This window comes from Rhinatrema bivittatum, chromosome 2, assembly GCF_901001135.1.
Source record: "Rhinatrema bivittatum chromosome 2, aRhiBiv1.1, whole genome shotgun sequence".
Lineage (NCBI taxonomy): Eukaryota > Metazoa > Chordata > Amphibia > Gymnophiona > Rhinatrematidae > Rhinatrema > Rhinatrema bivittatum.
The window spans coordinates 411,454,179-411,481,860 of NC_042616.1; the positions used below are offsets into that span (position 1 = coordinate 411,454,179).

Sequence of the window (27,682 nt, forward strand, 5' to 3'; positions counted from 1 at the left end):
CTTGGAGTTCACGTTGGTGGTGAACAGCATAAAATTTCGCTATATGCTGATGACATCATATGTACACTTACTAAACCTGAGCTTTCCCTCCTGGAGGTGGTACATGACATTACGGCCTTTGGGTCTGTGTCAGGATTTAAAATTAATATTGAAAAATCCGAAATTTTGCCGCTCTTTCTCCCCGATGATGATTGACAGCGCCTTCAAGGATTATTTCCATTTCAATGGGCTAAGAAGGCAGTTAAGTATTTGGGTATAATGATTAGTGCAGAATATGGGGACTTATTTCAATTGAATTACCCTCCTCTTGTTCAGAGATTGGACCAAGATCTCGCCAAGTGGGACCGTCTTACCATATCCTGGTTAGGCCGCATTGCGACTGTTAATGACTCTGTTGCCAAAAAATTGGGTATCTTTTTCAGTCCTTACCTTGTCAAATTCCCTTACAATTTCTTTGTTTTACAGCGTAAAGTATTCTCCTTTATATGGAAACGGAGACCTCCATGAATAGCTAGATCCATTTTATATCAATCTAAGGTCAGTGGCGGCCTTGGGGTACCGAATTTTCTCAATTATGTGGCAACTCAATTGAAGGCAGTGGTTGATTTCCATGATAAATTTAAGAATAAACAATGGGTGTCTATTGAAGAGGGAATGGTAGATGATACGAATTTGTATGAGAGGTTCTGGGATACCGATAAATCTACCTCTTGGCATGTGGAGGTATCACCCTGCACGGCTTGCACCTTTGTACTGTGGTGGAAATGGAAGACTAGAGTGCTTGGGCAGCGTCAATACACTTCTTCCACTGCTATCAGACGATGTGGGAGTTTTCCTGCTGGCAGGGTGGGGAAAATGTTTGCAGCTTGGGCAGATAAAGGGGTATTTACTTTCGGTCAGGTTTGGAATGGGTAGAGTGTTTTCCTTTGCGGAGCTCCAACGGGCCTATTCCTTGACCAAAAAAGATTTTCGCTTATCTGCAGCTTCACTATTGTTTGACTACTGATAAGGTGAAAACGGACCTGGTCAAGGGGAAGTCCCTGTTCGAGGGGTTCTGTGATTCCACTCCCAGGGTTAAAAAGGTTGTCTCTAAATTGTATGCTAAGCTAGCAGTGGATAGAGATCCGGAGACTAAACTTATGAAAGCTTGGGAACAAGATTTAGCTATACAGTATACTTCAGCCGAATGGGATGCCTGTATTCACGTTACAGCTCGTAGTTCCATTTCGGCCATGGTACAGGAACATAACTATAAAGTTCTCTTTAGGTGGTATTTTACTCCTGTCAAAATGAATAAAATGTTCCCTAACGTCAGTGCTCTTTGGCAACGCTGTGGTCTCAGCGGGGATTATCTTCATATGTGGTGGTTCTGCCCTGCACTATTTCCATTGTGGCAATCGGCTGAAGATTGGATTCGTTTAGTATTGGATATACCCCTCACTTTAACACCTCAGATTGGACTCTTGCTTTTTCCGGTTGCTGGAATCTTCAACCTTCAGAACTTATTTCTACAGGCTGCTTTGCAAGCTGTTCGGGGCACCATCGCATGGGAATGGAGGTCTGCTTCGCCTCCAACTTTTGACAGCGCTTTACGGAGACTTCATTGGATATACTATATGGAATGGTTGATCGCTGTTAAGAAGGATAAACTTGTTCGCTTTGAGGAAACTTGGCATAATTATTGGCACTGGCGCTCCTCAAGTGAGCCTGGTTCAATCTGATCACTACGGCTTGATCTTGGCTGGCGTTGAAGCTGATCTGTGATTTTCTGCTGGACTCCCTCGTGCTTATGGCTGCCTTCCTATGGATTTTCTACTGGGGAATGGGGGTGGGAGTAAGGGCTAAAATGGGAAAATGCCTTCATGTGGAGTTGCATAAATCTAGGATTTGCAATTTGTTTTATATTTTTGGTTTGTCAAGCTACCTCAGATTTCTTGTATGTTTTACTTTCCTGCACACATGAATAAAACTGTTAACAAAAAAAAAGTGTAATTTCATATCCTTATCTTACTTATCAATCAGTGACTCTTGGGTGTATTCCCCTTCCGCTTCCAGTGAAGACAAGAGACCACACCACCTAAGATTTGCATGTGACATCTGGTCCCACCATAAGTGAGGTTTGGTTGCAGGCAGCCTCCAGTATTCTCTGTCTCTGCTAGAGATGGATCAACGAAACATTTTCCCCCTACTTATGTTTTTGCCCAGTGCCGGAAATCACAGACCTTAAAAAACAAACAAACCCCAAAACAAACACCTAAGAAAAACAGTTGTCGTCTTTGCTGAGTCTCTCAGGCAGTGCTCCCAGTTCCCTGCAGGGTTTGTCACAGCAGTCCTGATAGGGGTTTCCCCTCTTCCCAAGGGCAGTGGTACACTTCCCCCCCCCCCCCCCCCCCCCCGGGAAATACAGAGTGAGGTAAGAGGTTCCTGAGCAGCAAGAGGACAATATCCGATTGAGTGGAGGGAAGCGTCTTGAGGCAGCAGCATTGGAGAAAGTGATAGGCAGGATTGCACACTCTGCTACGCAACCGCGCTTACGGGCCGATATAGTACAGTGCGCTCCGGAGCACACTGTTAACCCGCCATTGGACGCGCATTTTCCCTTACCCCTTATTCAGTAAGGGGCAGAAAACGCGCGTCCAACCCGCCGAACCTAATAGTGCCCTCAACATGCAAATGCATGTTGAGGGCCCTATTAGGTATTCCCGCATGATTCAGAAAACAAAATGTGCAGCCAAGCCGCACATTTTGCTTTCAGAAATTAGCGCCTACCCAAAGGTAGGCGCTAATTTCTTCCAGTACCAGGAAAGTGCACAGAAAAGCAGGAAAAACTGCTTTTCTGTGCACCCTCCGACTTAATATCATGGCGATATTAAGTCGGAGGTCCTGAAGGGTAAAAAAAGTAAAATTTGAAGTCGGCCCGCGGCTGTTGGGTCGAAAACCGGACGCTCAATTTTGCCAGCGTCCGGTTTCTGAGTCCGTGGCTGTCAGCGGGCTCGAGAACCAACGCCAGCAAAATTGAGCATCAGCTGTCAAACCCACTGACAGCTGCCGCTCCGGGCCAAAAGGAGGCGCTAGGGACGTGCTAGTGTCCCTAGCACCTCCTTTTGCCCGTTTCTACTGCCAGGCCTCATTTAAATACTGAATCGCGTGCACAGGCGAGTGGGCATTTGCCCACTCTCCCGAGGACTTTACTGAATCGGCCCGTTAATAAGTAAAGGAAAAAATGCTGTTTCTCCCTGCATTTGTATTTGTTTATCATTAAAGTCATGCTGACAGGCAGAAGGTGCCCGGGTTGTGGGTCCAAGAGGATTCCAATGGTAGCTGGGTCCATTTGTCCCATCTGTGATAAATCAGGAAGACAAAACTCTATCCTACAATCCCCTTCCCCCCCCCCCCCCCCCCCCCCATGGAGGAGCAATTAGAAGCACCCAGCTCTCCGGATGGAGAGGTTGTAAAACTTTCAGATCAGGAGGTTGAATTACAGCCAGGGAGCTTGTATGTTTTACTTTCCTGCACAAGGCAGCTTGTCAAGACAGAGGAAATTGCTGGTCCTTCCCATCAAGAGTTTTCCACAGAATTCATTCTTCTAATGCACCAGGCATTTGAAGCCATGCAGTTCAGCCAGGAACCTGCAAGTTCCTCAGTTTCAGGGAGGAGAACAGCCCTAGGGATTTCAGTTTCTTTCAAGTCTCCTACCAGGGAGCCCTTAGGGTATTTTCTAGGCTTATCGATTCAGCTCCCACTGGTATGGAGGAATTCCATTTTGTAGGATGAAGAAGAGAAGCGGTGGTCTGCCTTTTTCAAAAGGAGGAGTTGTCTGCTCTGACTTCCGATGCTCTAACAGAACTCAAAATTTCCGAAGCAAAGGTAGAGAGGCAAATCGAAGGAGACTCTATATTGCAAGGCTTACGGAAACCTCCCAAAACCTTTCCCCTCCACCCTGCCCTGAAAGAAATGGTGATGGTCAAATGGGATAACTCACTTGGAATTCTAAAAGGTACTAGAGCTCTAGGGAAATTTTTGTCTCTAGAGGTAAGGGATATAGAATCTCTTCTGAAAATCCCTAAGATGAATGCTTCAGTATCAGCTATAGTTCGTAAGACCACTATCGGGGTGGAAGGGGGAGCAGCCCTGAAAGATCACCAGGATAGAAAGATTGAATCCATTCTAAATCAGGCTTTCTCCACAAATGCACTGGCCCTTCAGACCTCTATATACAGAGGCTGTGGCCCACGCAGTTCTAAAATGGGTACAGCAGCTACCTGATTCTACTGATACGGCTTGTATAGAGTCTGGGGTAGCATTTTGGCAGATGCCTTTTATGATGTCCTTAGAATATCTGCTCGGGCAGCTGCTTCAGATGTAGCAGCAAGGCGGCTTCTATGGCTTTGAAGCTGGGCAGCCGAAACATCAAAATTTCATCTAGGAAAGCTACCTTTCTGAGGGAGCCTGTTATTTGAGAAGAATTAGACAACTGAAAGAGTTTGGGGGAGGTGAAACCTCAGACTGCCGAAAGACAAGAACACAGGGCAACCTTAGAAACCTAAGGCAGCAAAAAATTAGGGACTATTGCAGATACAGGCCCAGTAACCTTGTAATCTCAACGCTCCCGGAAATCCAGATCTCAGCCCTTTCGATGAGTCGAGATCTAGGAATGAATTTCCTGAGACGACAGATCCTAGCCACATGTCTCAGTGACAATCAAAAGATCTCTCTGCAGATAATTCCAGTAGGGGGTCGCCTAAATCGGTTTTACTCAGAGTGGACTCACAATACCTTGGATCAATGGGTCCTAGACGTCATTTGAGACGGTTATGCCCCCTGAGCTAATGGAAGTAATTCCTCAAACCTTTGTGGTCTCCATGCTTGCCGGCAAAAAGAGAAGCAATAGTATCCACTCTAAGTAGACTCCAGGCTTTGCAAGGAGTGGTACCAGTTCCGGTACAGGAAAAAGGCACAGGAGTGTGTTCCATCTATTTTGTTATTCTCAAGAAGGACGGCTCTTGTTGGCCCATTCTAGATCTCAAGGGCATGAACTGAATGCCTCAAGGTTCCACACTTCCACATGGAGTCTCTTCGCTCAGTAGTGGCCTCAGTGAGAAAAGGAGAGTTCCTTGCCTCTGTCAGTCTAACAGAAGCCTATTTCCACATACCTACATGGGTTATTCAACAGAAGCTGCTGTGTTTCTGTGTTCTGGGCAACATTTTCAGTATCAGGCTCTTTCCTTTGGAATTGCAACAGCGCCCAGAACCTTCACCAAGATCATGGTGGTAGTAGTAGCAGCTCTGCGCAAACAAGAAATACTAGTTCACCCTTTACGTGGACAATTGGCTGATCATAGTCAAATCGTTACACAAAAGCAAACAGGCCATAGGAGCAGTTTTGCACCTAATGCAACAGGTTGGGTAGTGAACTTTCCAAAAGTCACCTGTCACCCACCAGTCTCTGGAGTTTCTAAGGGCACGGTTCAACTTAAGAATGGGAAAGGTTTATTTTTAAAAGAGTGGAGAAGTGTCTCCCATGCTCAGGACTTCAAGATGCAAAGATACCCCAGAGTTTGGGATTATCTACATCTGATAGGCCTCATCTCAGCAACTATAGATCTGGTTTCCTAGGCCAAGGCACACATGTGCCCTTTAAAGGAAGCCCTCCTGTCCAAATGGTCCCCCACATCGGATTACAATCATCTTACTTGCCTTATTGCTTCCAGTAGGGTGCAGTCTGAGGTGGTGGCAAACCCTTCCAACTTTCTAAGAGGGATGAATCTGGATCCGCCACCATGGTTGGACATCACTACCGATGCCAACAGTTTCGGATGGGGAGCTCATTGCCCGGACCAGTCAGCTCAGAGAGAGTGGGTAGAATAGGAAAAAGCCTGGTCATTAAACAGGCTAGAACTAAGGGCCATCAGGCTAGCCCTTATAGCTTTCCTTCCCCTGATAAGAGGGAAACCAGTCTGTATACGATCAGACAATGTAACGGCAGTGGCATACATGAATCGCTAGGGAGGAACCTACAGCAGGTCACTAGCCCAGGAAGCAGCAGAAATATGTGACTGAGCAGAACGGAACTTGTCTCCTGTCGGCAGATCATATGAAAGGATCAAGCAACATACAGGCAGAGACTTTTTAAGCAGGCACAAGTTAAACCCAGGAGAGTGGGAACTCTGAGTATTTCTCAAAATCACAAACAAATGGGGTCTTCCAACCATGGACCTGATGGCAAAAGCAAGCAGATTCTTCAGTCGGAGGAGGGGGTGGGGCTCCTGCAGCATAGACGCATTGACCAATCCCTGGCCAATGGAAGGTCTACTGTATGCGTTTCTACTGTGGCCTCTGATCGAGAGAACCCTAAAGAAGATAAACATCCAGCTGTGACAATTCTGCTTGCTCCAGACTGGCCAAGAAGATCATGGTACTCTCCACTGTCTTCCATTGGAACGGGGTCTCTTACACCAAGGTCCGATAACTCTAGAGTACCCATCTCCATTCTGTCTTACGGCATGGCCCTTGAAAGGGCATATCAAAGCTGCAAAGGTTACTCTCCAATAATAATTGCCACTATGCTGAAGGCCTGAAAAACTTCCACATCCCTGGCATATATCAGAGTATGGTGCCTCTTCGAAAACTTCTGTTGTGTCCCTTGAAAACAGACAGGCATATAGCTCGTATCCTGGACTTCTTCCAGCGAGGTCTAGATAAAGGCCTAGCCCTCAATTCCTTAAAAGTCCAGATCACAGCAAACTCCTATTTCAGAGGCCTGATAAGTAGGCCTGCAGTAATGCATCCAGATGTAGGTTGCTTCTTGAAAGGAGTAAATAGAATTAGGCCATCCTTTCGTCCTCTGGTTCCCTCATAGGACCTCAATTTGGTCCTTAGAGCACTACTAGGTCTCCCTTTGAACCACTAAAATAAGCCTTCCTTAAAGATATGTCAGTCAAGATGGCCTTTCTGGTGGCTGTGTGCTCAGATAGAAGAGTTTCTGAACTACAGACTCTTCTCCTGTAGAGAACCTTTTCTGATCATTTCAGAGAAATCTGTGAAACTCAGACCAGTCCCTTCCTTCCTTCCTTCCTTCCTAAAGGTTGGTGTCCAGGTTTCATCTGAACCAAACCTAGCTCCTTACCTGCTTTCGAGAAAGTTGGGAAAGTGGAGCGAGAACTACACTACCTGGATGTCAGACGATTCTTACTAAGATACCTGAAAGTTCTAAATGCCTTCAGGAAGTCAGACAGACTCTTCATACTATTCATGGGTCCATGGAAAGGAGAAGCAGCTTCCAAAGCTACCCTCACCCGATGGATTAAGGAGGTCATTAGTTCAGCATACCTGCTGGAAGGTAAACCAATTCCATTTGGGCTACAGGCGCACTCAACTAGAACTCAAGCAGCCTCTTGGGCAGAGGTCTCAAGGGTATATCCGGAAGAAATTTGCAAGGCAGCCACTTGGTCGTCCATACACTCTTTTACTAAACTCTATAGACTAGATGTACCGGCTAAAGCAGACTCAACTTTTGGTGCTGGGCTTTTGAAGGCTGCACTCGGTCTCCCACCCATCAGTTAATGGCTTTGTTACATCCCAAGAGTCACTGGTCTAGCAGTAGGATAAGGAATGTTAAATTATCAGGTAAGAAATAATTTTCTTTCCTTGGCTATTGCTAGACCAGTCTAGTTCCCTCCCGATGGAGTATCCCTAAATATGAAATATTCCTTAGTTTACCTGTCCTACCCTAGGGGGAAGACGGGGCTGTTAGCGTGATGGAATTTAACATTTATTTTTTTTTTTTTTTTAAAAGCAGGAAATGGTAAGATGTGTTAATTGTTTTCTTTTTCAAAGTCTTTATCAGACTCATCCAGGAGGCAACCAGAACTATTTGGAGAGTCGATTAAGTCCTCTCACCACAAGATTTTGCTATCTGAGGCATTTATTTTGGTCTGCGGTCTTCAGAGTGGCTGGTCATGTTTCATCTCTGGCAATAGTCTACTGGAGGCCGCCTGCAACCACACCTCTCTTATGGTGGACCGGACGTCACAGGCAAATCTTAGGAGGTGTGGTCTCTGTCTCCACTGGTAGCAGAAGGGGATTATACCCAAGAGTCATGCTCTAGCAGTAGTCAAGGAAAAAAAATTATCAGGTAAGATATAACTTAATAATGGCACCATCCTAGACGGACCCTCGTGGTATGTTCCAACAGCACTTGATCCAACCATTACCCCCTCTGTTATAATCTTTGGTCCCTGTTATCATGTTTTTGTGGGTGAAGGGGGAGGGTTATGCAATAAAAATTCCCAAAGGCAAGTAGTCGGTCAGATATTACGTTGCAATACTCATCAATCACAGTGTTCATGTTTGTAATAGCCTGATGTGGCTCCGTGCTTCAGCACGCTGTTCTGCCTCTGTCTGACGATAATAGTGGGAACCGTTGGATCTAGTGCTGTTGGAACTTACCACGAGGTCCATATATGATGGTCCCATTATATTAAATTTTATACTTTCATGCTTATTTCCAAATTAGTCTAGGCTGAATTCGTTATATATTGTTGAAGTTAACGTCCAACCTTTTTTGTGGTTCTTTTCACAGCAGATAGGTTTAAATAAACTCTTGCAACTTTCTGGATGTAAGCTATGGGCCTTGAAGCAGTTAATCACTTATTGTACATGGCCTTGTCAGAATTATTCTGTATCTTATGAACATCTGTGTTGTTATCCTCCCTAATTCTGCTTTCCCTGACTCTAAGCGGAGGCATGGTCAGTGTTTACAATAGTGTCTTAACTGCGGCCAACAAATGCCTCACTTCTCTGTTCTGTAAATCTTCACAGTCTACATAGCATGTTGCAAAGTATTGGCAATACATTTTCCTCTGATTTATCCCATTTTTACCTGTGTTTTCTTAAGGCTCAAGGTAAAGTACAACATAAGCATAATAAATCAAAATTTAAAAATAAAGGTTAAAACTAAAAAATATTAAGATGTATCACAAACCAGAACATTTTATAGCTAATAAGTATACTAAACAGTAAACTTCATATATGCAGTAAAAACTTATTAGCTGGCACTCAGTTGATGGGAATGCTCAAGCAACCAGCTCAACTTAGTGGGGAATGACGGAGGAGGGGTTGGATTAGGGAGCAGAGTAGCTTTTCTCTGCCTGCTGTCCACCCCCAGCATCACTCCCTCCCCTCCTGTTCCCTGCAAGATGGGGAAATAACAGAAGCAGAGGGCTCCCGGATAATGGGACAGCCTGTTCCCCATGCATCAGTCTTGGGTAGCAGCTGTTACTGATCTAAACATACAAATTAAACCCTACTTCTTAAGACATGGGGAAGAAACAAAACAGGTTTTCACCGGACATCTAAAGGGTATTTCACATGGGGCCGATGCAATAAAGTCGCGTAAAAAGCAGGTGCTGAACAGTCAGTGCCTGCTCTCATGGCGCCCCTAAGGGGGGGCGCCATGCAATATTAAAATTAGAGGGCCGCATTGGTAAGGGGGCGCCTCCTTGCTAACGCGAACCCAAACCGTTTTCGTGACTGCTCTACGCTGGTCACGAAAACAGACGCCGATAAACCCGGCCTTGGTTTCGTGACTACCATTCGCTGCTGAAAACCAACACTGAGTTCATCAGCGTCTGTTTTCGTGGCTGTCTGCCGGTAAGGTAAACCGATGCTGATAAACTCAGCGTCTGTTTTCGTGATGGGTCTGACTGTCAAATTTTTTTTTTAAATGCACACAGCTATGAACGCTTGCTCCTGGCAGGCGTTAATAGATGACAGTTAAAGATGCGTCCAAGACGCACATTTTTTTTTGCATCGGGAGTGAATGCCTAATAGCCTCATTTGCATGCATTTGCATGTGATGATCGCTATTACATTCACTCCGCGTTGGACTCGTGTTGAATATGCGCTAATCCCCTTATTGCATTAGGGGATTGATTAGCGCCTATTCTACCCGCATCTGACTGCAGGTTATCAGTGCCCTCGGCTCAGCGCACTGTATTGCATCGGCCCCATGGGACTGTGCCTGAAAAAACCCATCACTGGCGAGAACTAATCTAATCTCTGCTGGTAATGGAACACAAAAGAAGGGATTCCAGAGCTGAGCAGGATTAGCGTAGGCCTAAGGACCCTCAGACTGGCCCTGCAGGACTCTGTCACAATGCTGAGGAGTACGCTCTGGTTAGATCTCTACAGGTACACACACATGTAGCACCACAGTCTCCAGAAGGTCTCATTAAAGGTGGCTGCACCACAGCTATTGGCACTGCTTCCATTATTTCTACTGTTACGATGCAAACTGCAACTCTTCCCACCCTTCTTTCTAGCTGCCTTTTGTAACAACCAAGAAATAGTCCTTGGTCTCAAATCTGGTTTCTCTCTAAAATGGTTTTCCCTTAGAGAAAGGTCAAGGTTTTGAAAATCCACATGACTTTCACAGTCAGTCTGTAGGGATGGACTGTGGCACCGGGAGAAGGGGGATCTCTCTTTGGCCTCTGTCAGACAAGGGACCATCATCTTCAGGCCCTGTGGAGGCCTGGGAAGCAGCAGTAGCTACATGGGGCCTTCCAGGTGGGAGAGCAACAGGGCCAGGGAGCCGGCTGGTGAGAGTGCAAGAAGCAAAACTCTGAGGGGGAAGGAAGGGAACTAGAGCTTTTATACTGGGGGGGGGGGAGAATAAGTGAAAGGGCTGAATGGTGATGGGGGGGGGGAGAGGGCATGGCGGCAACTCGGAGGTCTGGATACACAGCGAGTGCATGTCTTCCCTGATGTGCAAGTATTGGAGGAATTTTTGAATCCCAGAGTCAGATTAAAAAAAAAAAAATTGTCCCCTTTTTTGAAAATAGCACCTTTTTGTATAAAAATAAAAAGTCGGGACATAGGGTGGGCATAGGGAAAGGAGGATCAAAACTCCAGCAGAATTCTGTAGAAATATAAACTCAGCCCAGATTGACCCCAGCTTCAGGTAGCAAATCAGAAGCTAGCCAGCCCACTGCCTAAATAACTCGCTGGTGTGGGAGTTAGCAAAGCAGTTCAACCGGTATGGATGAGAGCAGAGAACAGCTCTCTTCTCCTCTGGTCCTAGAGGGCTGCAAATGGCTCTGGTGTTCAGGATGCCCCTATAGAGCTGCATGCACCTTGCACGGGTTGTAGGCAAATCTATCTCATGCATGTTAATGGGGGGAGATCTTGAAAACCTGACCCATTTCCTGCCCTCCAGGACTGGAAGTGAATATCCCTGGCATAAGAAGTGCTGAGGAGAGAGTGGCTGGAATAAGGCCTTGCGTACGCACACAATGTGAATTTCCTGCAAGGGCTTTCAGATGATTTTTCTGAGTCTTTCCTGGATATTTGGTGTCCTTGCTGGTGTCTGATATTTCTAGACAGATTTGTAGGTGCTAAAAATCTTGGAGACTCTAGGAACGAAAAGATTGGGGGGGGGGGGGGGTGTTAATGTGGAGGAAGGCTCTGTACTTTGCTAATTGATATAATTTGGTGACATGGGTTTCCCACTCCTGCTGCCCTTTCACTTGGGAGTCTGACATGCTCATCTGATTGGGATACTTTGACTGTAGCTGTTTGTAATTCTGTGCGTGTTTTTTGTTTTTGCAGGCACTGGGAGCCTGGCTGCTGCCGTGGAAACAGCCACAAGCCGGAAGGCCACGGTGGTGGGCAAGCCCAGCGTCTATATGTTCGAGCACGTAGTCGGCCGCTTTGGCATCGACCCGTCCAGGACCCTCATGGTGGGTGACCGGTTGGAAATGGACATCCAGTTTGGGAAAAACTGCGGACTGACCACCATCCTGACCCTCACGGGGGTCTCTCAGCTGGCCGACGTGCAAGCCAACATGGAGAGTGACGTCCCCGCCAAGCGCGAGCTGGTGCCGGATTATTACGTGGACAGCATTGCGGATTTGATACCGGGGCTGGAAGACTAGGCTGTGAATCCTGAGCTGGGGGGCAGGAGGGGGGGGGTTTCTCACCCTCTTACTGTTTCCCCTCCTCCTCCTCCTTGTATTACCTGGCTTTTTGTTCTGGGTGCCGGTACCAGCTCGTGCCATTTTCCTGCCAAATGCTGTCGTGCCCTTCTTCCTTCATCTGTGAAAGCTGTTCCTAAGCAGTTTGGGATGAACCTAAAGTGTAAAGCTTTTTTTTTTTTTGTTAGTAGGGAGCCCTGGACTGCACTTCAGCAGGTTACCCGGCCAGAGTACTTTCCTGTGCCCCACCCCGGTGATAGATTTGCTCTGGTAGTACAGTTCATTAGTGGCTGTGCAAGCAAAGTGATTTCCAATTCCCTGCAACACCCCCCCCCCCCCCCCCCCCCCCGGCTTGATCAGTAACCCCTGGGATCAAAACCAATGTCGTGTTCTCGCCAGATGAAGCAAAGGTGGGCCTGGTCGCGTGGGGAAAAGAAGTAAAGGATCTAGACTTCATTTTTAAATCTAGGAGGTCCTCCCTCCCGAAAGGGGGCAGAGTGTCCCCAGAAAAGGCAGATGCAGATATCTCCCAGCTGCTTCAGCCAGGGCTATTTTTCTTCAGAATCTAGAATTGCTGCAGAGCCCACAGCTGCCTCTCGACTTTGACCCTGGAGGGGGGATGTAGTGGTATTTCATATCCAGGATGGTATTGGAAACTGCAGCAAAGAAAGTTTAAAAAAAAAAATGTTAAGAGGCCTGGGTTTGGTTACGGAGTCAGGTTTCTCCTCGATGGGCCCCCTATGGACTCTATGAAGGCAGAATTCAGAGAGCCCGGTGTGGGAGGAGGGGGAAGTACAGGAAGTTGCAGCTGCTGGCAGAACAGCGCCAACGTCCGTGGCAGGTTCCAGAAGCAGCTGTGCTTTGTGGCCCCTGCCCGAGGGCTGGACCAGAGAGGAGGAAGGGGGGAGAGGGTTAAAAATAGGGGGGGAAAAAACATTAAATGATGGGCAGGTGTGAGAATAGAAGAGCGAGCACTGCCGTAGCTCCCAGCCGAGGCCAGGTCCCCTCTTGCATTGGATATTCAAAGGAAGGGGAATAAACTTCCAAGCAGAACATGTGCAGTACAATGCTGTGGTTCCTTGCAAAGTGGGTATTTCTGAGGGTTGGGTGCTCTTCTGCAAGGCATATTAGCGGCCCACTGTGTGCCAGTCAGGGTCCAAGTTTTAGTTTTTAAAAAGAGGATTTTAGGGTGCAGCATTGGATAGTTGTGACAAGACTTTGTGTGTTTGGGAGGAGGGAGAGGGGTGAGGGCACAGGATCTGTTAGCTTATCCAGCGAGGTTGGGCTTAGGTTGTACATTTTCCGTGTTTAGCTTTTGTTTACAGAGCAGGGTTTGATATTGTGAAGGTTTTGCTTGCACTGATTGATATTGTCACCACTCGTCTTTTTCTTACCCAGCCTTGCAGTATTGTGACATTTACAGACAGTCCTCGTAACTCCTGATGCCCCCTGCTGCGGTCGCTATGTTTTACCTCTCACTTAACAGTGTTTTGGAAGGGAGAAAGGGAGATTCTCTGATTCCTTGTAGACTGAGCCATTGCTTCCTGTCCAACTTTCTCTGGCCCTGAGGTAATAAGGCATGAGGTTTAAAAAAAAAAAAACCCGAACCATGCTAACCCAAAAATGTCAGCACAAAGGCATGCTTAGCCTGCAAAATTGGATTTATGCACACAAACCATGGTTTGCGTAGAAATCAAATACGGGTCCCCCGCACCATGAACCCCACTTTCAGCCCCATATACTAACAGCAGCTTCAGAAATCTTGTCTGCACTGCTGCCCAAAAGTTACATTTCTAGCATTAAAGAAACATGAGTTAATCCTGCACAGATCTCCTCAATGGGGAGTAACAGCATAGGGTTTGCATGGAGGAGCACTTAGTTGAATGTTAAACTCCTTATTAAATCGTGCATAAAGTTTCACGTACAGAAGTGTGTGTGTGTGGTCACACATGCATGTGTGCATACAGCTGAGCTCACCTTATCCCCTTGGGGGCCTCTGGGAGGAGATTGCTCCTGTTAATATAGTCTTGGGAAAACTCTTCCTCTGCCCAGAAGAGATTTAAATGGTGAATCTTCTAATTTTAGCTGCCCTTAAAACAGGGTGTGACACATTTGTTGCGTTCATTTATACCTCTGAGTCACCAATCGAATGCACACAGCAAGGTGCACTGGTAATAGAATTAACAAGAGGAGGTGGAGCTTAGTATACAGACATCAGCAAAGTCGCCGAGGAGAGGTGTATTGCATAAGACTGACAGATCACACTAGTCTGTAAAGCCATTGAAAGTAGAGAAAATTTAATAGCTTAAAGCTACAAATCAGTTGTTAGCGAAAGGAAAAGTTTTAACAGCCATGTTTCGCCAGGGGCTGCGTCGGGAGGGACAGTGAAAACATAGTGTTGACATAACTGCAAAAGAAAAATCCCCCAGGCCACCCCATAGTCTCTGGAATCTGTTTCTAACCAGATTTTTGCAACCTTTTGTGACTGCAGGCCTGTCTTCTGTCTGGGAGTCGCCCATTTCATTACATTCTTACAACCACCACAATTGCCAGCTCCTGAATTCTACTTGATTACCCTTGATATTGAATTTTTAGACATGAATATCTGTTAGTTAGAAGTTTAACAAATCATTGAAAATGTCCTAAACTGACGTTCCTCTGAGGCCGGGTCCTCCAACCTTGTTTATAATAGAATTGGCTCATAGTGTACTCACCAGAAACTTCTTTGTTTTCCAAGATGTATTTTACCAGTAAATTAAAGGAACTGCCAGGGGTGTGATGATGGCTCCTGATGTTGCATGCTTATATGTTGTTAACGTTGAGGCCCTGTACGTATATGGTTCCTCTTTCCAGCACATTTATACCAGTGTGGTTCAGATTTGTAGATATTTTCCAGCTATGGACCAGTTTCCATTGTCCAGTTGTACACTTTCTTTGACTGGCTTAACACTCTAGACCTTAATCCTTCTTTTTTCACACAACACATACAGCGTTTTCACATTCACGTTCCTGAGAGCTTGGTCTCTTTTCATGAAGGCACATTATCCACCTCCATCTTTTGAAAACCAAGCAATCATCGTACCTTGCTTAACTACTCCAGTGACCACCCCGTCATTTCAGAGAGAATATCCCTGTGCGCCAGTTTTTTGTGACTACGCTGCCCTGGTTCAAGTAAAGCCGATTCTATACTGCAAGCTTGCTCTGATTGCTTGTTTCTCAAGAGGGTGTATAAATGAGTGCTAATCTGACAGGCTGACCTGTGTGTCGCTCTTCTCAAGTAGAATTGATGAGATCTGCTCGACTATAAAGAAACACTGGCACATACGTTCACCTCCTTCCACTGTTTTCCGTTCCTCCCTGTTTTTGCATTCAAAAGAGGCAAAAACCTTTGAGATTTCTCTCCTCCTACATTACCCCCCCCCCCCCCCTTTCAGTGGAGTAGGCTTTTCAAAGCCCGGTCCTTACCCATGTGGAAGCTGTCAAGCCTTTTCATCATCCTTGCTATTCCTTTACCCATCCCACCACTGGTAAGCAATAGCCTCTGCCTCATCATTCAGACTGTAACACCCAAGGGGGGTGGTCTGTGTTACCATCTGCCCGCCTGCATGTCGGAAAGACAGCCTGGTCACTTCAAACTCGCATTTCTTAAGCGTCGTTCTTGTTTACGCCACTCTAAAATTGATGCTTCCCTGGTTGCAGGCTGGTTATAGAGTGTTACCACGCCATTTCTGGTTTAAAGTTGTTTGTTTTGTTTTTTTTGTAAATAGAGGTTGTTCAACCATTATGGCGGGGCGTCAGTTTCTCAACCTTTTTAATTTAGATGAGAGCCATGTTGGCTGTTTGCATTAAATATGTTTTATCCAACTGGATTAAATAAGGGTGTAGAAGGGTTTTCCTTCTTTGATGCCTGATCTAGCCCTTTTGGCTCTATCCCTTCCCTCCATTTGTTAGCGTGGTTCTAGTGCGCTTCTCTATATTTAAAACAGCCCTTCTAGGCATTCGCCTTTGCTATGCAGCCGCTTTACTAGTCAGTGCAGAGGGATGTTTAAATTTATGGTACGTGTGTGTGTTATATCTGTGTTGTAGCTCTCCTTTTGTACAATCACCGACTTCACAAAGTTACAATAGTTTTTGCAGTTTCAGGGATTATCTGTTTGCTTTGCCCCTCCTGATGCAGCAACTGGAGCAGCAGGGCTCTGGTGGGGGACTGAAGTGTTAAAACTGTTATAAACTTTCCCTTTTGATAATGACTGATTGTAGCTTTAAGCTATTAAAATTTCTCTACTTTCATGGAAACATAGAAATGACGGCGGAAGACCAATCGGCCCATCCAGTCTGCCCAGCAAGCTTCACACTACTTTTTTCTCTTACTTATCTGTTTCTCTTGGCTCTTAGCAACCCTTGGTTCTATTTCCCTTTCACCCCCACCATTAATGTAGAGAGCAGTGATGGAGCTGCATCCTAGTGAAATATCAAGCTTGATTAGTTAGGGGTAGTAACCGCAACAAGCAAGCTACAGCCATACTTATTTGTTTACCCAGACTATGTTATTCAGCCCTTATTGGTTGTTTTTCTTCTCCCCTGCCGTTGAAGCAGAGAGCTATGCTGGATATGCGTGAAGTATCAGTTTTTCTTCCCCCCTGCCGTTGAAGCAGGGAGCTATGCTGGATATGCGTTTGTATGGCTCTTATAGTCTTAGGTGATTGGTCAGATGTATGCAGTGCACCTCTCCTCAGCAATAATAAAATTAATAAAACAGAAATTATTCAAATACTAAAATACACCCATTGTCCTAAGATACAGATCAAAGCACAGCCCAAGACATTTCATGTGTGCTGGAACTGGAGTTAGAACTTTGGGTAAACAAGATCCTCTTTGCTACCGTCTGAAATTCAGTATGGTCTGCTGTATTTCTGATGGAAGAGCTTAGAGTTCCAATATTTAGGAGCACTAGCAAAAAAGAAAAGCTTGATTCTTGTCCTAGCCATTCTGCCATCAGCCACTGAAAAAACATAAAGAGAGACGTCATTAGATGAGCGGTGCTGTCTAGAACGAATATAACAATGGATTCAAGTCTTCAAGTAAATGGGAACCACCTTAAACACAAACTGCTGGAAGCCAGTGTACAGTTTGGTGCTGATGGATGGATGATCCCAAGGACGCAAGCCTAACAGCAACCTAGCTGCAGCGATCTGGACCAGCTGTAATATTACCAAATGCATCCTTGGTAAACCACCTAAGAGGGCAGTGTAATAATCCACCCCGTCCATCGCAAATGCCACTGTGTAATAGCAGATCAGAGTGCTTTAAATATGGATGTATTTGACAAAGGTGATGAAGATGGGGGGGAAAAAAGAAAAATCTCCCTACCGCTGATAGCAATTTGTCTATGATCCCTCAGCTATCGACAAGCACTCCTAACATACATGCTTGCTCTCTCTGAAGTTTAATTCCCTGCGACGATAGGACTGCTCCTTCCGCCTGAACCCTGTAACCGATGTAGCTTTTCTGTTTTACTAGCATTAAGTTTTAATGTGTTCATTGACATCCACAAGGAAACTTTCCTTAAGCAAACACTCACACGAGACACACTGCTCTCTCTGTCTTAAAGTTCTAGCTCCAGTTCCAGCACGCATCTGGAACCCTTAGTCCCTCTGAGCTAAGACTTGCCAAAGACTGAATATGAAAATTGCACAGCACGGAAGATAGGATGTCCCCTTGCAGAATCCCATGAAGAAGGTAACCGATCGGGAAAACGGTACCTGCTGAGACGTGAACCAGTCCAAGGGGCTGCTCCCCTAACACCAAATGGCCACAAACGATTGAACAGAATTCTGTGGTCCGCAGCCTCAGAAGCTGCACGGAGATCCAACAGTACTGCTGCTGAATCACTGCCCTTAGCTAAAGAGTGTGTCGTCACACAAAGACAGCTATACGGGGCCAGTGCCGAAACAAGAACGAAAACCTTCACCCGTCTGACTCTGCAAGGGGAGAGAGATTTTTCCTTGTCTTCACCTCCTGAATGCAGAGAGCACCCACCGGTTTCCATTGGTGCTGCTTCTGTGTTTCAAGACTAAACCCCGCCAGGCCTGGGATGGTTCTGTAAGCGAAAGCTGAGGACATTGCCCCCTGCCCCACCGTGACCTGATGGGGTCATGGTGGTGTTGCAAGAAAGGACACAGGCACCATTTCCAACACAAAGGGTCTTATGTATGGTGGTAGAAGGCAGAAGGAAAGCTGCGATACTAAAACCTGCACTGGTAATTTGTGACAGCGATGGAGAGAAATATGATGCAGGGGCCTGAGCTGTGTGTAGTTCCATTTTACATTTGTTCAGCGGGGGCCAGTCAGGCATCACACAAGAAGAGCTTGGATGGCTTCATTCCAGATGCTGGGAAGACAGGAAAAGTCATCAGAATTTCATGCCCTACCTTGTATCTTTTCCCACCCAAGCAGCCAGTGGCTAATGCGGCAGGGCTGCAACCAGCTCTGGATCTACCGCCACCCTCTGTTCGTACTGTTGCATCCTTTCGGCCACAGAGCAAAGTGATCAAAATAATTGTAAAGAAGTAACAAAATGCTGGTTGCTGGACTTCAATAATATTATGTGGTTGTAACCCTGGGGAGTGGAAGAGGTCACCATCTCAGCCTGGGGGGCTGCAGAATGCCTTTTTGATTGGAGAGGGGGGGCCCGAGCCAAGCTTTGCCCCCTCTTAACTTCTCCCTCTTCCTCACCCCCCACCGCTGATCAGTGGGAAGGAGAGTGGTGGTGCCTGGGCCACATCCGCTGCTGCCTGTCCCGACTGCTGCTTTGAACTGTAGACCCTGTGTGGCTGAGAGCTGTATACATGGAGGATGTTGGTGATGCACTGCTGTACTTTTCGTCCTACCAAATGGCTGCTGCCTATCTGACTTGGCTGTGGCTCTCTCGCGGTGATGCTGAGGGAAGGGCCAGCTGGTGACTCACCCCTCCCCCATGCTGATCCCTATGGCTCGGGCAGCCATCAAGACGAGTCAGATGCTCGGCAGTCTACAATTGCTGCTGTGGCTTTCACGTTGGTGTGCAAAGTATGATGACGTTAATGAAGTGAGACCTTGGTGGTAGTGGCCCTTTTTATTTATTTATTTATCTTTTTTTTTTTTTTTTTTTAAACAAGGCTAGGGATAGCATCACATTAAACGCATGACGTTTGTGAGGTCATAACCCTGAGCCAAAATGCCTGTGTGTTCTCTCCCCCCCCCCCCCCCCCCATGGTGGGGGAGGTGAGCTGGTGCTAGGATATACTGATGTGGGCTTGGTCTGTCACTTTTTTTTACTTGAATGAACAGTCAAGTCACAGTTGATGGTGTGGGGCACAGTTGTCCAAGCATGGACACCTGCTGCTGTTTTCTCCGTGCTCTCAGAAGCTGAGCGGGAAGTTGGGCAGGAAGCATTTTTTTTCTTCTAGTCAGCATAATGGGACGGACAGGGTATATAAGGATGCACTGTGCCGCTGAAGGGGTGTGGTTTTGGATTCCCAGTGAATTGGTCGCCCACGATCTTCTGTGATCGCTAAAGATCTGGCACATCACAGGAGCAGGGGTGTAAATGCGGGTGTATGGCCTGCCGTGAACTGTACTGGATCAGAATAATGGTCCATTGCGCCCAGCATTCTGTCTCTGACAGTAGCCAGGCCAAGTGGCCTGGAAGTGCTCGGCAGATCCTAGTATAAATTTTGAGCTGGCGCTTGCTGTAATGCCTCCAATGAAAGCCTACTGAGGCTCAGATCTACCTATTTTGAAGACTGTGTCCCTGTTTTTGTACAGTGCAATGGTTGAGGTAACTGTGCAGTAACAAAAAAACAACAGATGGTGAATCTTTGGAGACCCTGGTTCCAATTCCACCTCTGTGCACTGTGATCTTGAGCCAGTTATTTAAGTTCCCCTATTTTTGAAGTTTGTAAACTACAAAAAAAAAAAAAGTGCAGAGCAGACAGGATGAGACAGCTGCAGAGGATGGGATAAGGTCAATTATCGCATTTAGCTTCTTTATCATGGCCATGACTGTTGCTAGAATGTTTAAAATTTAATTTAAAAAATGCAATTCTATCCTGACGTAACTCTTAAGATTATTATCTTGAAAAAATTTAAAAAACGAAAGAGAGGCAGCCTTGCCCCAGTGGGTTTCTCTGTACTGTGTTTGCATGTGCTCTTTGCTCCTGCCAGTACCCAGCACTGCTCAGCTGCCCCAGCCACCTGGAGAAGGACAGGTGCAAACCGTACCTCATTTTTTTGTTTTGTTTACATTTTTTATAACATTTGCTGTAAATTTGCTGAATGACTTTTTCTGTATGCTGTCAGCTTACTTGAATGGGTAAATTATTTTGTGTGTTGTAATTTATTCACATTCCTGGTTGGGGATGGGGTGGCCTTTATGAGCACTGGACCCGTCTTGGTGTTTTTTGGTGTTGTCTTGCTGACCCCTGAAACTTGGACATTTTGTTTGTATGGTAATTAAAGTTCTGAGCGAACGAGGCTGGAGAGGTGTCTGTTTAATTTTCTCTCTGGCTTGGGACTGGGCACTGTACCAAGTGAGGACCATAGCGTGATGAAGTGTCAAGGGGCTGTGAAGTAGCTGGGGATTGCTGCTTGACTCATGGTGGCCCTTGATGGAGTTCTTGGTCCTGTAGCCTCAGGGCTGCAAGGTTTTCCTGATTCTTGGACGAAAACATTTGGAGGTAGTACTGATGACCTTCCTTTCTTAGTGGCAAGGTGGGATCATTAACCTGGCCCTGGAAAGATGGTGATTGAGGGTACGAGGGGGGATAGCTGATGCCAGGGCTGGATTAATGGGTGGGGAGGGGGGGAACTGCTCCCAGGTGCACTTCTTCAGGGGTCGGCATTTTCTGAGAAAGCAGTAGTCTGCGGTGGAATCAGCATGGAGCCTGTGAGCTGGCATGCGTAATTCAGGTTTTCCCTTCTTTTCCCCTGCATGATTCTCATTTACAAAGGAAACCCGTGCATGGTGGCAGGCAGTGCTGATGCTTCCATTAGGCAAACTGGGCAGTCACGTAGGCTGGTGCTAGGCCAGATCTAATATTTGCCAAAAAAAAAGGGAGCATTTTGCCAGAGTCACTGCTGCCAATGAGAGGGAGCACTGTGCTGATGCTGCCACCAATAGGTAAGTTGGGGAGTGGGTACATGACCAAAGATTTGTATAGGGTACCAAGTACTCTTGCACTGGTCCTGGGGGCAGGTTCAGGTCCTGGTCCTGGGGGCAGGACCACCATGGGGCCTATGACAAGGTGCCAGTATCCATTAGTGACTGGCTCCAGCAGCATCTTGTATCGGACTGAGTTTGGGTGTGAAGAGTGAAGGCTTGTGGAAAGGTGGAAGATGACATTGTCGGGGTGTGCAAAAAATGTTAATGGGGATATGTTGGTTATATGATGGGGTAAGTAATAGCATATAGTAAATGATAGCAGATTAGATAGACCAACATGGCCTGTCCAGTTGAGATTCATCCTCTTCAGGTAGATGTGCATATAAAAATACAACTGAACCCTAACTCCCTGCCTGGATCTTCTACCTGATCTCTCAATCCTCCTCTCATATCTGTCCCAAGCATCGCCAAGTCCAGAATGGCCTCCCCATGTTTTTTTTTTGAGCCCTGATGAAGTCATAATCAATGCTGTTCTGGGGTTGTATCTGCCACTCTGCAGGTAAGTCCCATGCTTTCTTGGAGCCCTGATGAAATTGTACCATTGCTGTTTTGGGTTGTAACAACTGCTGCTCTGTGCAGGTTATCCCACTGTATTTCTTTTCCATCCTCTTGCCAGTATGGATCATATGCCTATTCCATGAATTATTTTTTAATTATATTACTGATTTGTCTCTACTCAGAAAAGGCATTCCAGGATTCCACTGCCCATTCTGTGAAAAACAATCCTGATTTTCCCCTTGAACAAAAAAGTTAGCCTTTTGTGTACCATTAATACCTTTCAGGTATTTAAATGTCACTACCATATTTCCACCACCCCCCCCAACCACTCCTCTCCTAGAGTATACATATTTAGGTCCTTCAGTCTTGTATGGCTTTTGGTGTCCTATACCATTCTGGTTGCCTTTTTTCTGATCTGCCTCTAACCTTTCTGTCCTTGGTGAGAGATGGCCTCCAGAACTGAATGCTATTCCCCAATGACCCGTACAGAGGCGTTATCAAATCCCTTTTTTTTTTCCCCCTGCAGATAAGCAGGCTAGCAGGCTGAATTAGCCATGCTGTCTGGGAGCGCCCCCTGGCGGCGTGAGATGAGAACTTCTAGCACTAGCAGAGCTTTGCTGCTGCACACCTGCGCTGTGCCTTCCTGCATGATCCCAGACATCTTCTCGTTTTTCGCCTTTCCCAAGCAGCAACAGACGTGGGTTCTTCTCTCCAACTTTTTTTCTACTTTCATCTTCTCCACATTTGTAAAAACCCCCCCCCCCCCAGCATTTTTAAGTGCTACAATGGCATAGAAAGCCCTAGGATTTAAATTTTGTCAATGCAGGAAAATGTCCATAACTGATGGACATAATTACTGCTATCTTTGCCTGGGGCCAAACCATGACGTGTTGGCCTGTCGGGACTGGGGAAGAATGCCCCCCAGGGCCCAGCAGCAGAGGGCCACAAAAATCAGCTGACTCCAGGTCAGAGAAAATGCTGTATTGGGCCTCCTCCCTACAACCTTCCTCCAAGATGAGGCCACTGGAGGGCAGCGGTAAGGCCACAGGTGATCCTCCTCGAAAGGGCTGAAAAACATCGAGCGCCGACCTAGGAAGGGTCCGAGTGCCAAGGCGTCTGTGCCCGAAAGAAACCGAATGGCATGGTGCTGAGGAGCCGGGCTCACGCAAAGGGAGGGTCATCGTGCGTTGGCTGACGTACAGCATTGCTCGGTGCATCTGAAGAGCAGAACCAATGCTTTGGCGTCATCTTCGCATCCACGACATCGCACCCGGAGCAACATGCAGCACCAGATAAACCACTAACACACCTGACGCAAATGACCTTGAAGCATGGGAAAGCCAGGGAAAAGACACGCCACATTGAGCATCGCTCATCGATGCCCAGGAGTACCCTATCTAGGGAGTCTGCTGCAGAGAGTTCCCAGCATTCCAACCATCCGCCGTCACTCCTCCTCCTATCTGAATTGGAGGGCTCAGGGGAATCTGAGGGGAATGTACCCCACCTTTCACGCCACTCCTCTTCATCCGCTTCCAACTGTACTGGTGACCGAAGGCTTCGGATGGAGTAGACCCCTCATCCAGACATTTCTCACAGGGAAGGCTCCCAAGTGCCTTCCCACCTGTAAAGTAGAGGAGGAGTCCAAGCATACCTCACAGGTATTGAAAGGAGTGGCCTCTCAGACAATGATGCAAATCATGGGGCTTTTGCAGGTCTTCTTTGACTGTCTTCTCACCAAGCCTTTTGGGAGAGGGTTCTGAACATTCCACCCCTCCTCTCTCCCCCCCCCCCCCCCCCCCCCAGGGTCTCTTGGAGGGTGAAGAATTGGACATAATGTCTAGGTCCACAAACATCCAGGCTTGAGAAGGTGCTGTATTGCTTCCTTCCCCCATCACTGAGCTCCTCCATGGGCATTCCTTCTGACCCACTGGGGGACCCACTCCAGATTCATCTTGCCCCCCCCCCCTCACAGAGGGGTGATGTTCTCCCTTGCCCCCCCCCCCCCTCACAGAGGGGTGATGTTCTCCCTCTCTTGCAAGAAGTCAAATCCCTCCTACAACAAAGGGCAATACAATTGGTGCCCCTATCTCACCGATCTCAAAGGTTTTACTTCCAGTACTTCCTCATTCCCAAGAAAAGCAGTTGCAGCCTATACTGGACCTCAGAGCACTCAACAAATTTATTGTGCAGGAGAAGTTCAAGATGACCTCTCTGAAGAACATTTTGCCTTACCTACAGCCCAACGACTGGATGTGCTCATTAGATCTCAAGGATGTTTATTCTCACATACCTATGCACCCCTCTGCCTGGCGCTACCTGTACTTCCAGCTTCACAATCAACATTATCAATACAGGGCTCTACCTTTTGGCCTCATCAGTGCCCAGGTTATTCACCAAATGTCTAGTGGTAGCTGTGGCCCACCTTTGAAAGGATGGCATAAAACTTTTTCCCTATCTCTACAATTAGTTGCTAGTAGCCCTGAGCCGGGAATTGATCTGCAGCCATTAAATTCAGATTCTAACTTGCTTGGAAAGTTTGTTTCCTTGTAAACTATGAGAAGTCTCACCTTGACCCTTCTCAGACACTGTAATTTATAAGTGCGCTCATCAACATACACCTCTCCAAAACCTTTCTTCTTGGAGACAGGATCTCCACCTTCCAAACCCTGGCTGCCACTCTGAGAAGTCTAGCACAACCAACAGCACACCAAATTCTCACAAATGTGATCCCACAAGAGCATCTACGCATGCGTCATCTTCAATGGGGTTTGAAGTCCCAATGGTTCCAGCGGTTTCACCCAGTGTTGCACAAGGTAACTCTCACAAGGTCGATGGTGACAGATGTAGACTGATGGCTGCAGATGGGAACCTTGCCGTCCAGTGTGCCTTTTCGGCACCTGCCTCACCAGATGATTCTAACTACAGATGCTTCCACAACAGCGTCAGGAGCTCACGTGCTACATGTCAAGACCCAGGATCAATGGTCACCAACAGAGAAGAAATTTCAAATCAACCTCCTAGAGTTGCGAGCCATTTGTTACACCATCCGTGCTTTCTCACTCCGCCGTCTAAACAAATCAGTCCATGGTATTCATGGACAATCAAGTAGCCATGAATTACATAAACAAAGAAGGCGGGTCAGGTTCCAGGACTTTGTGCAGAGAGTCAGTACTTCTGTTGGAGTGGGCGCTGGTGCATTCAATATAGCTACAGGCCACCTATCTACCTGGTATATAAAACATGGAAGCCAACAGGTTCAGCCGAATATTTCATCTGCACAAATAGGAATTGGACAGAAACATAGCATCCAGAATCTTTTGCAGCTGGGGAATGCCACAAGTATATCTGTTTGCCACCGAACACAATGCAAAAGTACCTCAGTTCTGCTCCCTTTATCCGAGCGACCGGAGAATGGCTCAGGATGCCTTCTTAATAATCTGGTCGGGAAATCCATTCTGTGCATTCCCTCAAATACCACTAATAGGGTGAGTAATACAAAAGTGCATCACAGACGATTCAGATCTCATCCTGATTGCCCCAGCATGGCCCAGACAGCCATGGTATGCCTACCTGGTACACACCTATCCATACAACTGCCGATTCTCCTTCGAAACAGGATCGGCCTCCTAACTCAGGAAGGGGGATGCTGCTGCATCCCAGCAGGACTCCTTTCACTTGATGGCGTGGAGATTGAAAGGGAAGTATTGTCACTTTCCCATTACAGAAGAAATTCAAGACATCCTCATCTCAGCAAGGAGGCCCTCCATGATGAAAAATTATGCTGCTAAGTGGCTAAGATACTGTCGCTGGTGCATTGCAGCTTCCCTTGATCCCTTTTGGTCCTCACCAGAACAATTGTTGAAATACCTTCACTTACTTTTCAGCTCTGGACTGGCAATCTCATCCATTAGAGTCCACCTCAATGCCAAGTTTGCTTACTGTAAATAGTGTTTTCTGTAGATAGGATGAATTAGCCATGCGTTCCCTCCCTCCTTCTCCCTGGACAATCTGTACTTCTTCTTGCTCTACCTTACTGTCCTGCACTCCATTTCTGTGCTTTGAGACCAACTGAGATGATGTTGGGGGTTGTGGGGGAGCAAAGCTCTGCTTGTGCTAGAAGTGCCTGCCTCAAACCACCAGGAGGCGCTCCCAGACAGCATGGCTAATTCATCCTGCTATCTACGGAAAACACCATTAACGGTAAGCATACTTGCTTTATGCTCTTCCTATGCACGCAAGCATCCTCCTGGCTCTGGCCACCACCTTATCGTGCTGTTTCTCTGCCTTGAGATCATCTGACACTATCATCAGAGGTGTCTCACCTTTGTGCACACCGCACCCTCAGATTTATGCACTCCAGATACACGCACCTTTTTCGCATTGAAGCTTACTAGCCAAGCATTTCTGTTTTTCAGGCTTTTTTAGATTTTCTCATTCCTCCTCCTCCCTCAGGGTGTCACTCTTGGTGGATCTTTGTATAATCTGCAAAAGGGCAAAACTTCTTTCTAACCCCTCCGCAATGTTCCTCAGAAAGGTATTGAACAAAACCAGCCTCAGAACCGATCCGAGAAGTACCCCACTCATTGCCTTTCTCTGTGTGAACATCATTTACTACTACCCTCAGTCGTCTGTCACTTAAACAGCTTCTAATCCAGTCCACCTCCAGGTTGCTCAGATTTATCAAACTCCTAGGGGGGACAGTATCAAAAACTTTGCTGAAATCTACGTAAACCACATCCAGGGCTGGATTTTAAAAGGGTTACGCGCGTAACCCTTTTAAAACCCCATGCGCGGGCCGAGCCTATTTTGCATAGGCTCGGCGGCGCGCGAAAGCCCCGGGACGCGCGTAAATCCCGGGGCTTGCCTGGGAGGAGGGGCGTGTCGGGAGTGATGTGGTGTTTTTGGGGCGTGTCTGGGGGGTGTGTTTCCGGCTCGGGGGCGTGGCCGAGTGCCCCGACACAGCGGCCTGTGTCGGGGCCTGCTGCGCCGGTGCGCGTAAATGACTACTGCCCAGAGGCAGTAGTAACTTTTAAGATAAAGGTAGGAAGGGGGTTTAGGGAGGGGAAGGTGCGGGGAGGTGAATAGAAAGTTCCCTCCGAGGCCGCTCCGATTTTGGAGCGGCCTCGGAGGGAACGTGCAGCGCGCGCAGGGCTCGGCGCGCGCAAGGTGCACAAATGTGCACCCCCTTGTGCGCGCCGACCCCGGATTTTATAAGATACGCGCGGCTACATGCGTATCTTATAAAATCCAGCGTACTTTTGTTCGTGCCTGGTGCGCAAACAAAAGTACGCACATGGTAGGTTTGTAAAATCTACCCCCAGTGCATACCCTTGAGCTAACACTCTAGTGACCCAATAAAAAAAACAAAAAACAATCACATTTGAGGAACATGATCTGCCTCAGATCCTGAAAGGCACTGACTTGTAGACACTCCACTATTCATTCTTTAAGTAAAGTCTCCATTAATTTTCACACCACTGAGGTTGAACTAGTTAGCCTGTAGTTTTCAACCTCTTCTCTGTTATGAAGAGGGGTGGCATCTGCCCTTCTCCAGTCACATGGGATCACTGCTGTTTCTATAGGTCCCCTAAAGGATGTGCTCAATAGATCTTTCAGAACCTTCCTGAGCTCCCTTTCGGGCCGATACAGTACTGTTACCCTGTGTTTGGATGCGCGTTTTCGATGCGATAGCTTTACCCCTTATTCAGTAAGGGGTAATAGCGCGTCCAACACCCCCCCCCCCCCCCCCCCCCCCCCCCCCCGAAACTAATAGGGCCATCAACATGCAAATGCATGTTGATGGCCCTATTAGTTATTCCCGCGCGATTCAGTAAGTAAAATGTGCAGCCAAGCCGCACATTTTACTTTCAGAAATTAGCCCCTACCCAAAGATAGGCGTTAATTTCTGCCAGCGCCAGGGAAGTGTACAGAAAAGCAGTAAAAACTGCTTTTCTGTACGCCCTCCGACTTAATATCATAGTGATATTAAGTCGGAGGTCCCAAAAGTTTA

At 47.0% G+C, this 27,682-nt stretch overlaps 1 protein-coding gene across 1 annotated transcript in view; it reads left to right on the plus strand.

The window, feature by feature from the left end:
* Positions 1 to 14,710, plus strand: part of PDXP (pyridoxal phosphatase) — a 36,738-nt gene extending 22,028 nt beyond the window's left edge. Inside the window, exon 2 of the mRNA XM_029590102.1 lies at positions 11,608 to 14,710. Coding sequence (XP_029445962.1) covers positions 11,608 to 11,933 — 326 coding nt within the window. The 3' untranslated portion in view covers positions 11,934 to 14,710. The remainder of the gene's footprint in view (positions 1 to 11,607) is intronic.
* Positions 14,711 to 27,682: the final 12,972 nt, after the last annotated feature.